The sequence below is a fragment of the Scomber scombrus genome, chromosome 12, assembly GCF_963691925.1.
Source record: "Scomber scombrus chromosome 12, fScoSco1.1, whole genome shotgun sequence".
NCBI classification, from domain to species: Eukaryota; Metazoa; Chordata; class Actinopteri; order Scombriformes; family Scombridae; genus Scomber; species Scomber scombrus.
In genome coordinates, this window is record NC_084981.1 from 1,141,035 (window position 1) to 1,153,510 (window position 12,476).

The 12,476-nt window shown below is 41.9% G+C and overlaps 1 protein-coding gene across 4 annotated transcripts in view; it reads left to right on the forward strand.

The window, feature by feature from the left end:
* zswim8 (zinc finger, SWIM-type containing 8) overlaps positions 1–10,985 on the forward strand; it is a 43,525-nt gene extending 32,540 nt beyond the window's left edge. For 2 of the 4 annotated variants that reach the window (XM_062430189.1, XM_062430188.1), the window contains exons 21-26: positions 1,039–1,536; positions 3,002–3,203; positions 3,313–3,486; positions 3,604–3,723; positions 4,075–4,253; positions 8,206–10,985. In XM_062430189.1, the coding sequence (XP_062286173.1) occupies positions 1,039–1,536; positions 3,002–3,203; positions 3,313–3,486; positions 3,604–3,723; positions 4,075–4,253; positions 8,206–8,409 (1,377 nt within the window). In that variant the 3' untranslated portion in view covers positions 8,410–10,985. The remainder of the gene's footprint in view (positions 1–1,038; positions 1,537–3,001; positions 3,204–3,312; positions 3,487–3,603; positions 3,724–4,074; positions 4,254–8,205) is intronic. The other 2 variants (XM_062430191.1, XM_062430190.1) reach the window with 1 other exon arrangement.
* The last annotated feature ends 1,491 nt before the right edge of the window (positions 10,986–12,476 follow it).

Here is a 12,476-nt window from a genome sequence, read left to right on the forward strand (position 1 = left end):
TTTAAATCAGATGTCAATCAATCTTTATTTATAAAGCGCCAAATCACAACAAAAGTCATCTCAAGGCACTTTACACATAGAGCAGGTCTAGACTGTACTCTTTAATTTAATTGAATTTAAAGAGACCCAACATTCCCACATGAGCAGCACTTGGTGACAGAAGCAAGGAAAAACTATATCGATGTGGATATTTTAATATCTATAGGTTACATCTGAAATTAGTATAGCAGCCATGGTAACACAGTACACATCCTATAAGTTGTAAGAGGGAGTACTGACCTGCGATCCAGATCTTAACTAACTTTACGTCACTTTTTTTTTACAGAGAAGATACTATAATATGTAGTAGTGTTAACTTTATATACTGAATAATATCCATACTGAAAATGAAGATCTTTCCGATGTGGTATTGTTGTTGCATGTCCATTAAGAAGTGCACCACATGATACGTTAACTTCTCTGTTGATTGTAATGCCCTGAATATTACTTACGTTATTACTGTCATCCTGAATAAGCAGAATACTCTCAGCAAACAATAGAAGTGATGATGAACAGAGGCCAAAGAGCTTGAATAGTGTTGAATCTCCTTTTTTGTGAAATTAGGACAACAGTCTGAACTATCCCAGAGTTTGATGTGACAGTGAACTGAAACTGTATCTGTGTTTTAAAACTGAATTGTACTGTATTTTGATCAGGGTTAATTCCAAAATATTCATATTCACAATAGTCAATAAAAAGAGTACTTTTGCCTCTTTAAATTCAGATTCAGCTCTCTGAGACGACATGTGGAATGTCACGATTTATTGAGCAAAATGGTTGAAATGTAAATGGTTAAACTTGAATCTGTGCGTGCTAACTGCTTAGTTACTTCCTGATATTACTGAGTTGTGCTACCATGGTCTGAATTTTGATCTAATTCGTCTAATGAAAAAATATACAAATATATAGAACACGTTTGTTTAGTTATTGTTGTTAAAATAGCCTTTAACTAATTTAAAGTCTAATTAAGTGATGAATGTGTTCCATCTGTGCCTTCAGGACAATGTGATGCTGGAGAAGGCCTGCATGGCTGTGGAGGAAGCAGCCAAGGGTGGAGGTGTGTATCCTGAGGTTCTGTTTGAGGTTGCTCACCAGTGGTACTGGCTGTATGAGCAGTCAGTGGGCGGGGGCTCGGGCCAGCAGCGGGAGACCTCTGGACGTTGTGGGGCAAACGGAGGTTCAGGAAGAAGGCCCCCAGAGTCCAGCTGTGTCATCCTTGACAGCGGAGCCAACATGGAGTCAGCGGGCGTGGCAACAGTCACAGCCTCAGTCACAGCAGCAGCTGTCGTACCCGTCATCTCTGTGGGTTCCACCATCTATCAGTCCCACGCCATACCCGGCCAGGCTATTGCTCACCCCCACACCCAGGGCCTCCACCCCTACACCACCATCCAGGCCCATCTCCCCACCGTCTGCACCCCGCAGTACCTGGGACACCCTCTGCAGCACGTCCCCCGACCCACCGTCTTCCCTGTGTCTGGAGCTGCATACCCACAGGTCAGAGCCCTCTTCATACAACCACTGGACTTTTTATAGAAGTTAATTCTAAGAAACATAGAAATGCACATATACACAATGAAAACTACATGAATGGCAGACAGGAAGTCTGTTTTCTAGACTACAGTTGAAACTCACTGTGTACCTTTCTAAATGAATTAATGGGGGAAATATAGAGTATTTTTTATTCATTTGCTCTTCTCACATTTTCAATTTGTTTTCAAACAACCTGAGCTGAAACACTAGAAGAAACATTGAATGGTTTTCTTCATATATTCACGGCATAATACAGAGCTGTGATGTCATCAGCTTTCTGTCTCTTGTTTAACATCCAGTCAAAACAATACATCAATTTATTCTGTTATATACAGTGCATGTTATGTTTCAATTCATTTTTCCTCCTCAATATAAGCTCAGTACTGCAGAATGATAAAGCAAAAACAGGCATATTATACAAATGTGTTAAAAAGGAAAAACTGAAATATATTGACACAAGTATTCAGACACATTACTCAGTAGAAGCCCCTTTGGTAGGGATTACAGTCTTTAGTCTTCTTTGGTATGACATAACAAGCTTTGCACACCTGGATTTTGGGATCTTCTGCCATTCATCTCTGTCAGGTTGGATAGAGACCACTTTCAGGCCCAGAGATGTTGGACAGGATTCAGTCAGGGCTGGACAGGATGGGCCACTCAAAGACATTCAGAGTTGTCCCTAAGCCACTCCTGTATTGTCTTGACTGTGTGCTCAGGGTCATTGTCCTATTGGAGGGTCAACCTTCAGCCCAGTCTGAGGTCCTGACCAGGTTTTCAATCAGCTGAAACACTCCCACAGCATGATGCTGCAACCACAATGAGCAGTGCCTGGTTTCCTCCAGACATAACATTTAGAACTGAAACCAAACAGTTGAGTCTTGGTTTCATCAGATCAGAGAATCTTGTTTCTCACAGTCTGAGAGTCCTTTAGCTGCTTTTTTGTAAACTCCAAGCAGGTTTTGCTTTGTCTTTCACTGGAGAGACTTCTGTCTGGACCTGCTGTCATAAAGCCCTGATCAGTGTTGCAGTGATGGCTGTCCTTCTGGAAGTCTGGAAGTAGGGTTAGGGTTAGGTTCATTATGGGATATTAAGTGTAGATTGATGAGGGAAGCAGGAATGAGATGTGACAGCTGCTTCATTAATTATGTCTCTTACTCTTAAATATATTCACTAATAATTTAATATATACGTGTGTATATATATATAATTTATTTATTTATTTAGCTAGCATTTCAGCTATTTATAACAAATGTATGCTATAGCTATTCTATTATCTATAATAGAACTATAAATAAGTGTTATTGCCACAGGTGCAGATATATGAATGTAAATAAATATTGCTTGTCGTACACAAATATTCTGGCAGTTTTTATTTTTCATTATAGTGGTATGAGTGCAGGTCAATCATGTTTTGTGTCCTTCTTCTTAGGGAATGCACCCAGCCTTCATCGGTGCCCAGTACCCGTTCTCAGTGGCCACTGGACCCCAGCCGCCCATGGCAGCCACTGCTGTGACCTTCCCTGGCGTTCCTGTTCCGTCCATGACTCAGATTGCCGTCCATCCCTACCACACGGAGACTGGCCTGCCGCTCAGCACCACTGTAGCAGGTCAGGACTACAGGCTGTGTTTGTGTATGTTTTAAACACTCAAGCAAATTGTTCATTCAAATTCATTTTATAGATAGTGAATGGATTTCTGTGTTGTGATGTTTAACAGTTGTGTTCCTATCTTGTTTTTCAGTAGGCAGCGTCCACTCTGGACCCACCATCCAGGCTATACAGGGAGCCTCTATGCCCTCCCTCTCCTCCCAGCCCGGCTCACTAGTCAGCTCTCCTTTCCCAGTGGAGGACGAGCAGCACAGCCAGCCAATCAGCCAACAGGGCCTGCACTACCTGCATTCTGCCTACAGAGTTGGTGAGGAGTTTGTGTCTTTGATCATATTATACTGTAACTAATGTGCATGTGGTGCAGTAGATGTGAACCACAGTGTTGCTTCCATATAAAATGAGCTCTTCCTCTCTTTGTGTAAAGGCATGCTGGCCTTAGAGATGCTGGGAAGAAGAGCTCACAATGATCACCCCAACAACTTCTCCAGAAGCCCACCCTACACTGAGGACGTAAAATGGCTACTGGGACTGGCTGCCAGGCTAGGTGAGCGCACATAGAGGAACTGATAGTAATGTGATGGGTGCATGATAGAAGTGACTGATGCCAGGATTCATTGAGTAGTTCACTGCTTCAGTCATGAGATTACAAGATCAGTTCCTGATAGATCAGACCAAACAATAAACAACAGGAACACAATACTTTAACTGTGTGTTATTTTCATAGTAACTTATTTGTAATATCAGAGGATGGAGAATGTATCAGTTTAATGGTGCAGTTCCCTGCAGCTTCTTTCACTGAGTTAATGATGTCTCAGTACTCCAACACATTGGAGAAGTTATGAAACAATGACTCTGATGTAATAATGTGATTCTTTGTGCTTGTCCATTTTGTCAGGAGTCAACTATGTGTACCAGTTCTGTGTCGGAGCAGCAAAAGGTGTTCTCAGTCCGTTCGTCCTGCAGGAGATCATCATGGAGGCTCTTCAGAGACTGAACCCTGCCCACATCCACGCCCACCTCCGAACACCTGCTTTCCACCAGCTTGTCCAACGCTGCCAACAAGCCTATCTGCAGGTACTACACGTCCACGCTGCAGTCATACAAACAGCAGTGCAGCTTGATTTGCAGGAGAATACTGGTGTAGACAGTATATAATAATAATGCCTTCTTACAGGAATTCTCTGCCTTCTTAACAACCTTATGTTCTGTTTCCCCAAATTTACTACTGCTGGGAGATTTTAATATTCACTTGGATAGCATCAACAATGCTTTTACAAGGGACTTTACTTCATGCCTTGACAGCTTTGGAATACAGCAATATATTGACTTTCCGACACACTCCAAAGGACACATTCTTGACCTAATTTGCTGTTCTGGTGCAACCCCTCATAACTGTTGTGCCTCAGACCTGCCTATCTCAGACCACAAGTTAATATCCTGCAATGTCAATCTAGTGGCGCTTTTCCACTACACCGTTCCAGCACGACTCGCCTCGACTCGCCTCGGTTCTTTTTGCGTTTCCACTAGGGATAATACCTGGTACCTGATACTTTTTTAGTACCTGCTCTGGTGAGGTTCCAAGAGAGCCAAGCCGGTACTAAATGTGACGTCAACAGACTGCCGGCCACTGATTGGTAGTTGTCGCTGGAAGAGTCATGAGCCGTCCCACACAAGAATCAAACCCGGCATTTTTAAATACCGGCAGCAGCGTTACAACCATAGTTACAGCTATACGGCTCAATTTTCTTGCTTTGTGTGTGACAGAAAGCCTCATACAGCAGCAAGTACACCACTGCCTCAATGTCCTCCATTGTTTATGTGTTTTGTGTCGCGTATAAAACGAAGTCACAGCTGTTTCGCGGAGCCGTGCTATGACGACCCCGCCCACGTTGAGTAGGTACTTTTTTGTAATGGAAAAGGTCTGTTCTGGAACCGAGGCGAGTCGAGGCGTGCTGGAACTGTGTAGTGGAAAAGCGCCATAAGATGATCCAAGACTAACATACATCGCTCTATCACATTCCGAAATATTAAGAATATTGACTTGTCGGCCCTCTCCAATGGAATTGATGACTTCCCTAGCAGAAAAAAAATGGAATCCGCCACAGATGAACTGGTATCGCACTACAATGATGGACTTCATGGACTGCTAAATACTCTTGCACCTCTGAAAAATAGGTCTGTTTCTTTTAGCCACTCTGCTCTTTGGTTCACACCAGCACTACGCCAGCTCAAAACCAAAGGCCGTCGATTGGAGCGCCTCTAAGCAAAAACCGGCCTTGCAGCTCACAAAGAAATGTATTATAATCACATACTTCAATACAAGGATGCTCTTTCTTCAGCCAAGACCACATACTACTCAACCTTAATCAGGACAGCTGATGGGAACACTAGAGCCTTATTTTCAACTCTCAATAATATTCTGAAACCTCCTGACGCTCTACCACCTCACTTACTCACAGTTACACTGTGTGATGCCTTCATGACCTTCTTCAATGCCAAAATTGAAAATATCCACCAGACACTGACTGCTTCAAATAACTCTGCATCCTCTCTGCACTCTTGGCCTACATCGTCCTTCAGCTCTCCGCTCGCCAGATTCATACTGCCAACTGTCTCCGAAATAACTGGTCTCATTCATAAATCCAAGTCATCTACCTGCCAGTTAGACCCCCTACCTTTTTACCCACCTGGTAAAAATCTGCCTACCTGCCCTGTCCGCGTTAATAACTGACATCATACATTCCTCGCTGACTTCTGGTGTTGTCCCATCATCACTAAAGACTGCTGCAATAACACCAACACTCAAGAAACCTGCCGCTGATCCGAATGATTTGAACAACTTCCGACCCATCTCAAACCTGCCATTTCTCTCCAAAATACTAGAAAGAACTGTTGCAGCCCAGCTCCACACCCACCTGTCTGACAATAATCTCTATGAACAATTTCAGTCTGGCTTCCGTCCCCTTCACAGCACAGAGACAGCACTAGTGAAAATCACCAATGACCTCCTGATGGCATCTGACTCTGGACTTCTCTCCATTCTGGTTCTCCTCGACCTGAGCGCAGCTTTTGACACCGTTTCCCATGAAATCCTCCTGGACAGGTTATCCTGCATTGGAATCACTGACATCCCTCTGGCCTGGTTCAGATCATATCTCTCTGGCTGCACTCAGTTTGTTCAATTCAAGAACCTGAGTTTGGCTCCTCTCCAGTCTCTGGTGGTGTTCCCCAGGGCTCTGTCCTTGGCCCCCTCCTGTTCATTATTTATCTTCTGCCTCTTGGTCATATTCTCAGGAAATTTGACATTCAATTCCACTGTTACGCTGATGATACCCAACTCTATCTTTCCTCAAGCCTTCTTCCAGTCTGCCACCCATCGCCCTATCGGACTGCTTACTGGAAATTAAATCATGGCTCTCACTAAACTTTCTTTAACTCAACGGCGAAAAAACTGAGATCTTCCTCATTGGTACCAGATCAGCCTTAGCAACACTTTCTCCATGTCCATCAACAATTCCACTGTTCCTACATCCCCTCAGGTAAAGAGCCTGGGTGTTATCCTGGACAGCACATTATCTTTTGAAGCCCATATCAATAATGTTACTCGGACTGCATACTTCCATCTACGGAACATCAACCGTCTCCGTCCCTCACTTTCACCAACCTGCACCGCTATCCTGGTAAGCACCCTGATCACATCCCGTCTGGACTACTGTAACTCTCTCCTCTTTGGTCTTCCGCGGAAATCTCTTCACAAACTCCAGCTGGTACAGAACGCAGCCGCTCGTATCATAACCAGAACTCCCTCTATTGAACACATCACTCCTGCCCTGCAGCAACTTCATTGGCTCCCTATCAAATCACGCATTGACTTTAAGATTCTACTCCTCACTTACAAGATCCTTCACAACCTGGCACCATCATATCTCTCTGAACTTATTCACATCTACACACCTTCCCGAACTCTCCCATCTGCCAACTTAACTACCATCATGGGGTCAAGAGCTTTAAGCCGATCTGCCCCCCCGCCTTTGGAACTCTCCCACCAGACATTCACACTTCTGACTCTGTTTCCACCTTTAAATCCCGCCTGAAAACGCTCCTATTCAGAGTGGCATACTCTGTCTCGCACTAACTATGCATCACGTTCTTGTTTATTTATTGTACTGATGCACTTTATAGTCACATTCATATTTATTTCTTTATCTTTGCACTAAATGTTACCTGATTTATATTGTTTGATGTACTGTTGTCATGTTTTATGTGCCTTGTAAGGTGTCCTTGAGTGCTTTGAAAAGCGCCTTTAAATAAAATGCATTATTATTATATCATCGGTCTGAATAGGTGTAAAAATTCAAAATAAATACAGGAACAGATGTCGCCTTTCATGATGCTTCAGAGGAAAGAACGTCTCATGCCTCTAACAACATATTTCCTCATGTCCTTTTTCCTCACATGGTTTCCTTGCATCTCTCCATTCATCCACAGTGGGAGGGACACATGGATGCAATCAAAGAGACTTGGGTGTACTCAATGTCCCAAATCTTAATGCCTCCTACAAAGCTGATTTGCTATTTGAATCCCTGATAAAAGCCAAGGTCCCTGCGGATCCTTAATAAGTCTTAAAATGTCTTAAATATTAGTTTTTGATATTCAAAGTCTAAACATGTGTTAAAATATCTGGAATTGTAGAAGTTAAGGTGTTAAATTTGATCTGAGTGTAATTATATATGTTCAGTTTATGTTATTTATCATTATTTTCAGATGATTTTACATAAACCAACCAATCAACTCATTAATTAAAGTAAAAAATAATCAGTACAACAGTCACATGTGGTAATGCAAACTATAACTGAAGTGACATTAGTATTTTTTACATGAGTAAAACTTTTTTTATAAGATGACCATTATAATAATAAAGACTGTAGCGTGTATAAATTGTGTTCATACACAGTATTCGGTCAATGAGTGAGAGCACCTCTAGGCTGCCTGTAGAATCATACCTCCCTTTCCTCTCTCTCTACAGTACATCCACCACCGGCTCATCCACCTGACGCCTGCTGACTACGACGACTTCGTCAACATTATCCGCAGTGCTCGAGGTGCTTTCTGCTTGACGCCTGTGGGCATGATGCAGTTTAACGATGTGCTGCAGAACCTGAAGAGAGGAAAGCAGACCAAGGAGCTGTGGCAGCGCATCTCCTTGGAGATGGCGACGTTCTCTCCCTGATTAACATGGTCTGGGTCTGGGCCTGCAGGAATCCATCCAGCGCCCACTCAGCCTCCAGCATCGCTACTGCCACTGCACTGAGCCAGCCAGATTCCTGCTGTCTGGTTCTGTCAGGGATCCTGCTCCCTACTATGTGGACTCAGCAAACACAGCACACAGGCAGTACAATCAGCTCCCATACCCCTCAACCCATAAAGAGACTTCCTTTTTTATGTGTTTGTCCACTCAGAGGAGAAGGCGGGTCACCTTCCTGCGCTCCTCTGTTCTTGACTGACTCCTCTCACTCCTGTTTTATCATGGTTCATGTTTGTGTAACTGTAATTAAAGTGTATCCTTCCTTTGTTCATCTAACTCGTCTCTTCCATTTCCCCTAAACTGAAGACAGGGATCTCTCTCCCTCCACCCTCACTTCATTTCCAGTGTTTTGTAGTTTTGTTTAGTTGTTTTGAATGAAACCACTGAGCGAGTCATCTTCATGCTGCAACATTCCTGTCCAGAGTAGTAGGTGCTGTAAGGCCTCAGTCACCAAAAAAACTTCTCACTATGGATCTGAATCTTAGCAGTGTGGGAGAAGAGGAAAAAAATAAAAAAGTTTAATATGAGAAATTACAGTATATTGTCAGTACGGGTGAGGATTTTTCAGTATTTTGTTTAATCTTTTTTGATACTTTGTATAGAATATGACATGTATGCAGAGAAAAATGGGAAGAGAATGTGAGAATGTTAAAGGTGCTGTTGTTGTTGTGTGGGATCCATATTTACATTTCAGCCCACCTGAGGAGTGACATGAACACAGCCCCCAGAGCAAAATCAGAGGGTCACCTAACCGCTGCTGGGCCAAGCAGGGCCAGCCAGGCTCCACTCTCCAGTCCTACACCTCCAGCATTTCGATCAGACTTTTGTCATGAGTCAGTTGGGCTGGGTATCAATTTACAGAGCTGGTGAGGGATCTGAGCAAAACCTTTTTTCCAAGTTTCTAAACTATCTGATGCTCAGCAGAAATGTGTGAGAAAAAGTTTGTGCTCATGTGTCCTAAGAGGCTCCAGAGATTTTTAATATCAATTACAACACTTTCTTAGCTGAGTATAATTGTTTTTCTACAAAAAATGTAATTTAACACCATACTGCATCTATCTGTACTGCTGTCTTTACGCAGCATTGATACAGAAGCTTTAGCAAATGAAATGCAGAAAAAAAGATTGACAGGTGGTCAAAGACTGAATAAACTGAGCAAGAACCCAGATTTTGATATGCAGTTTAATACATACACATCAGTATGTACTCATAATATTTTGACATAACATACCCAGCCCTACTATTCAACTAGACTGATTCTAACATAGGCACTGACATAGGCTGTAGTGGCCCAATTTGGAACCGTCTCACTCCACATTGTCCCCATAGAAACACAGAGAAGCAGCTGTGTGATTCTCTTCATCAGACATGCTCAAGTTAACAAGGTGCTCAACTAAACATGTTTTTCCTCTCGTAAACCGACATGTATATTTTTTTCTTATGTGGCTTGTTCAAGTACATTTTGGAGTGTGATGTCTTCGTCACCTCATTCTGACAAAAAATGGAACAACAAGCTCCTACTTTTGCTTGTTTTGTTTGTCCTTTGTCAGTCACAGAGGGCAGTAATGGAACCTGTACAGCAACCCTCGAAAAACAAACTCAATAGTGAGATTTATATCTGAAGTGTTTTTAAACAGTGTGTTTGGGTTTATTTACAAGAGGAAAACTTGTTAAAGTTGAGGTCTAAGTAGATTGTTTGGCAGATGTACATGAACTATTCCATGTTAAGATAAAGTGCACCACACAGTTGTTTCCTTAAAGTTTTAATGGCAAACAACCAGGACTTCCTCCAAAGCAGTGGATTAGGTCCTTTTTGGGCCATCCTCTTCAAAGTTCACACTTACAAACTGAATATTTACCCGTAGATTCAGAGCAGCTGAGGAATGCACCTGCCTGAATTTGGAGGCTTTGCAGTATCATAAGCCCTGCTGTGCACCACTACAATGAATCCTCTGTAGACTGTCTCACACAGGCACAGTACAGGTACACCTCACTAGCCTTAATGGCTCCAAAAGCCACAGACTCATAGACCACAACTTTCTAACAGAGTGACCCCTGAAAAGGGACACAGCTGTGGTTTGGATCTGGAAAGCCCTGCTTCGCTGAGCTGTGTATGTGTGCGAGTGTGTGTGTGTGTGAGAGAGAGAGAGAGAGTGTGTGTGAATCTTGTGCACATCAGTCCAAAAGCTCACCCAGACCTGTCAGAACTCTGACTGTGTGTGTTTGAGTGGCCCCTCCCCTCTATGTGGTTAGCTCATAGACCATGGTGCTGTATAACCTTAAAACATGTTGATGGTCCATCTCTGTCCAGGCAGCTGCTGTGGTTCTGAACCCGCCTCTCTGATTGGCTCTGGACCTCACAGGTGAAGGTGACTTAGTAGAAAATGTACTGTGATATTTTTGTATTCCTCAAAAAGTGTAGCTTGATTGAAAAGTTCTATATGTGCTGATTGCAAAAGGTTCTAATTTAGAGTGAAAAGAATAAAAAAAGATAAAAGCAATACTAAAAGTGTAGAGTTTACTTAATAAAGATAATTCAAAACACTAACTCTGCGACTGATGTGTTGGGGTTCAGAGGGAGCTCTTCATTTTGCCTTGTCATTACACATTCTATCTGTAATGACCACAAGAGGGAACACTAAGGCCATTTGTCAGTTCATCAATCCCAGTTTAAAACATCCTCTTTCTCTGAGCAGTACACACTGTGTGTACAATTTTACTATTCATCTCAAAAAGACTCTTTTTATTAAAGCAATAGTAATAAGCATGGAGTCAGAGGATGCCTGTGCTACATTTACATTGCACTTGTTACATTTACATTTACACTAACAGCTCAAGCAGAACTAAGCAGGTCAATCTGCAGCATTCAGCTTTACTTAACCTGCATTTATTGTTCATATTCTGACTCATAAATAGTCTCTACACCCATTCACATTCATAAATTCCTTGTCTGTCATTAATATCATGTTTGATTAATCCTGTTTGATTCACAATCACTATTTTATGGTCCAGGAGAACATTTAATAAAATATGAATAATACAACATGTTTGAATGCTGATTTAAAAAAATAAATAAATAAATAAATATATATATATATATATATATAGAAAGAATGCCATTGTAGAAAGAATGCCACGAGTGTGTTCAGCCAAAGGTGGCTACTCTGATGAGTCAAAAGTTATAGTTATATATATAGTTATATATATATATATATATATATATATATATATATATATATATATATATATATATATATATTGTTTGTTTATATATATATATATATATATATATATATATTGTTTTTTATTGAAAATGATGCAGTTTAATGCCTCATTGTACTCTGAAATGAAAGCATAGAACAAATAAACAATTGAGGTTAAAAAAGAAATCATGGTATCAATTTATAAACCAAAATGTATTCTAAACTTTTGACTCATCAGAGTAGCCACCTTTGGCTGAACACACTCGTGGCATTCTTTCTACAATGGAAATCAAATATTCTGCAGAAAGTTCTTCCCAACTCTGTTGCAGAAGTTCCCATAGATGTGTGGCACTTGTAGGTTGCTTTGCTTTCATTCTTCTGTCCAATTCATCCCGAACCAGCTCGATGGGGTTTAAGTCTGGAGACTGTGCTGGTCACTCCATGTTTTCAAGCTTACCATCTTGTTCTTTTTTCCTGAGGTAGTTCTGGCATAGCGTGGATGTATGTTTTGGGTCATTATCTTGCTGTAGGATGAATCCCTGACCAACTACGTGTATACCAGAGGGTACTGCATGGCATCGCTGCAGAATGCTGTGTTAGCCGTTTTGGTTCAGGGTGCCTCTCACTCTGTACAAGTCACCGACCCTGGATCCAGAAAAACAGCCCCAGACCATCATGCTTCCTCCTCCATGTTTGACAGTTAATGTCACACACTGAGGAACCATCCTTTCTACTCAACGGCGTACAAAACTCCTGCGTGATGAACAGAATATTTTAAAACTTGATTCA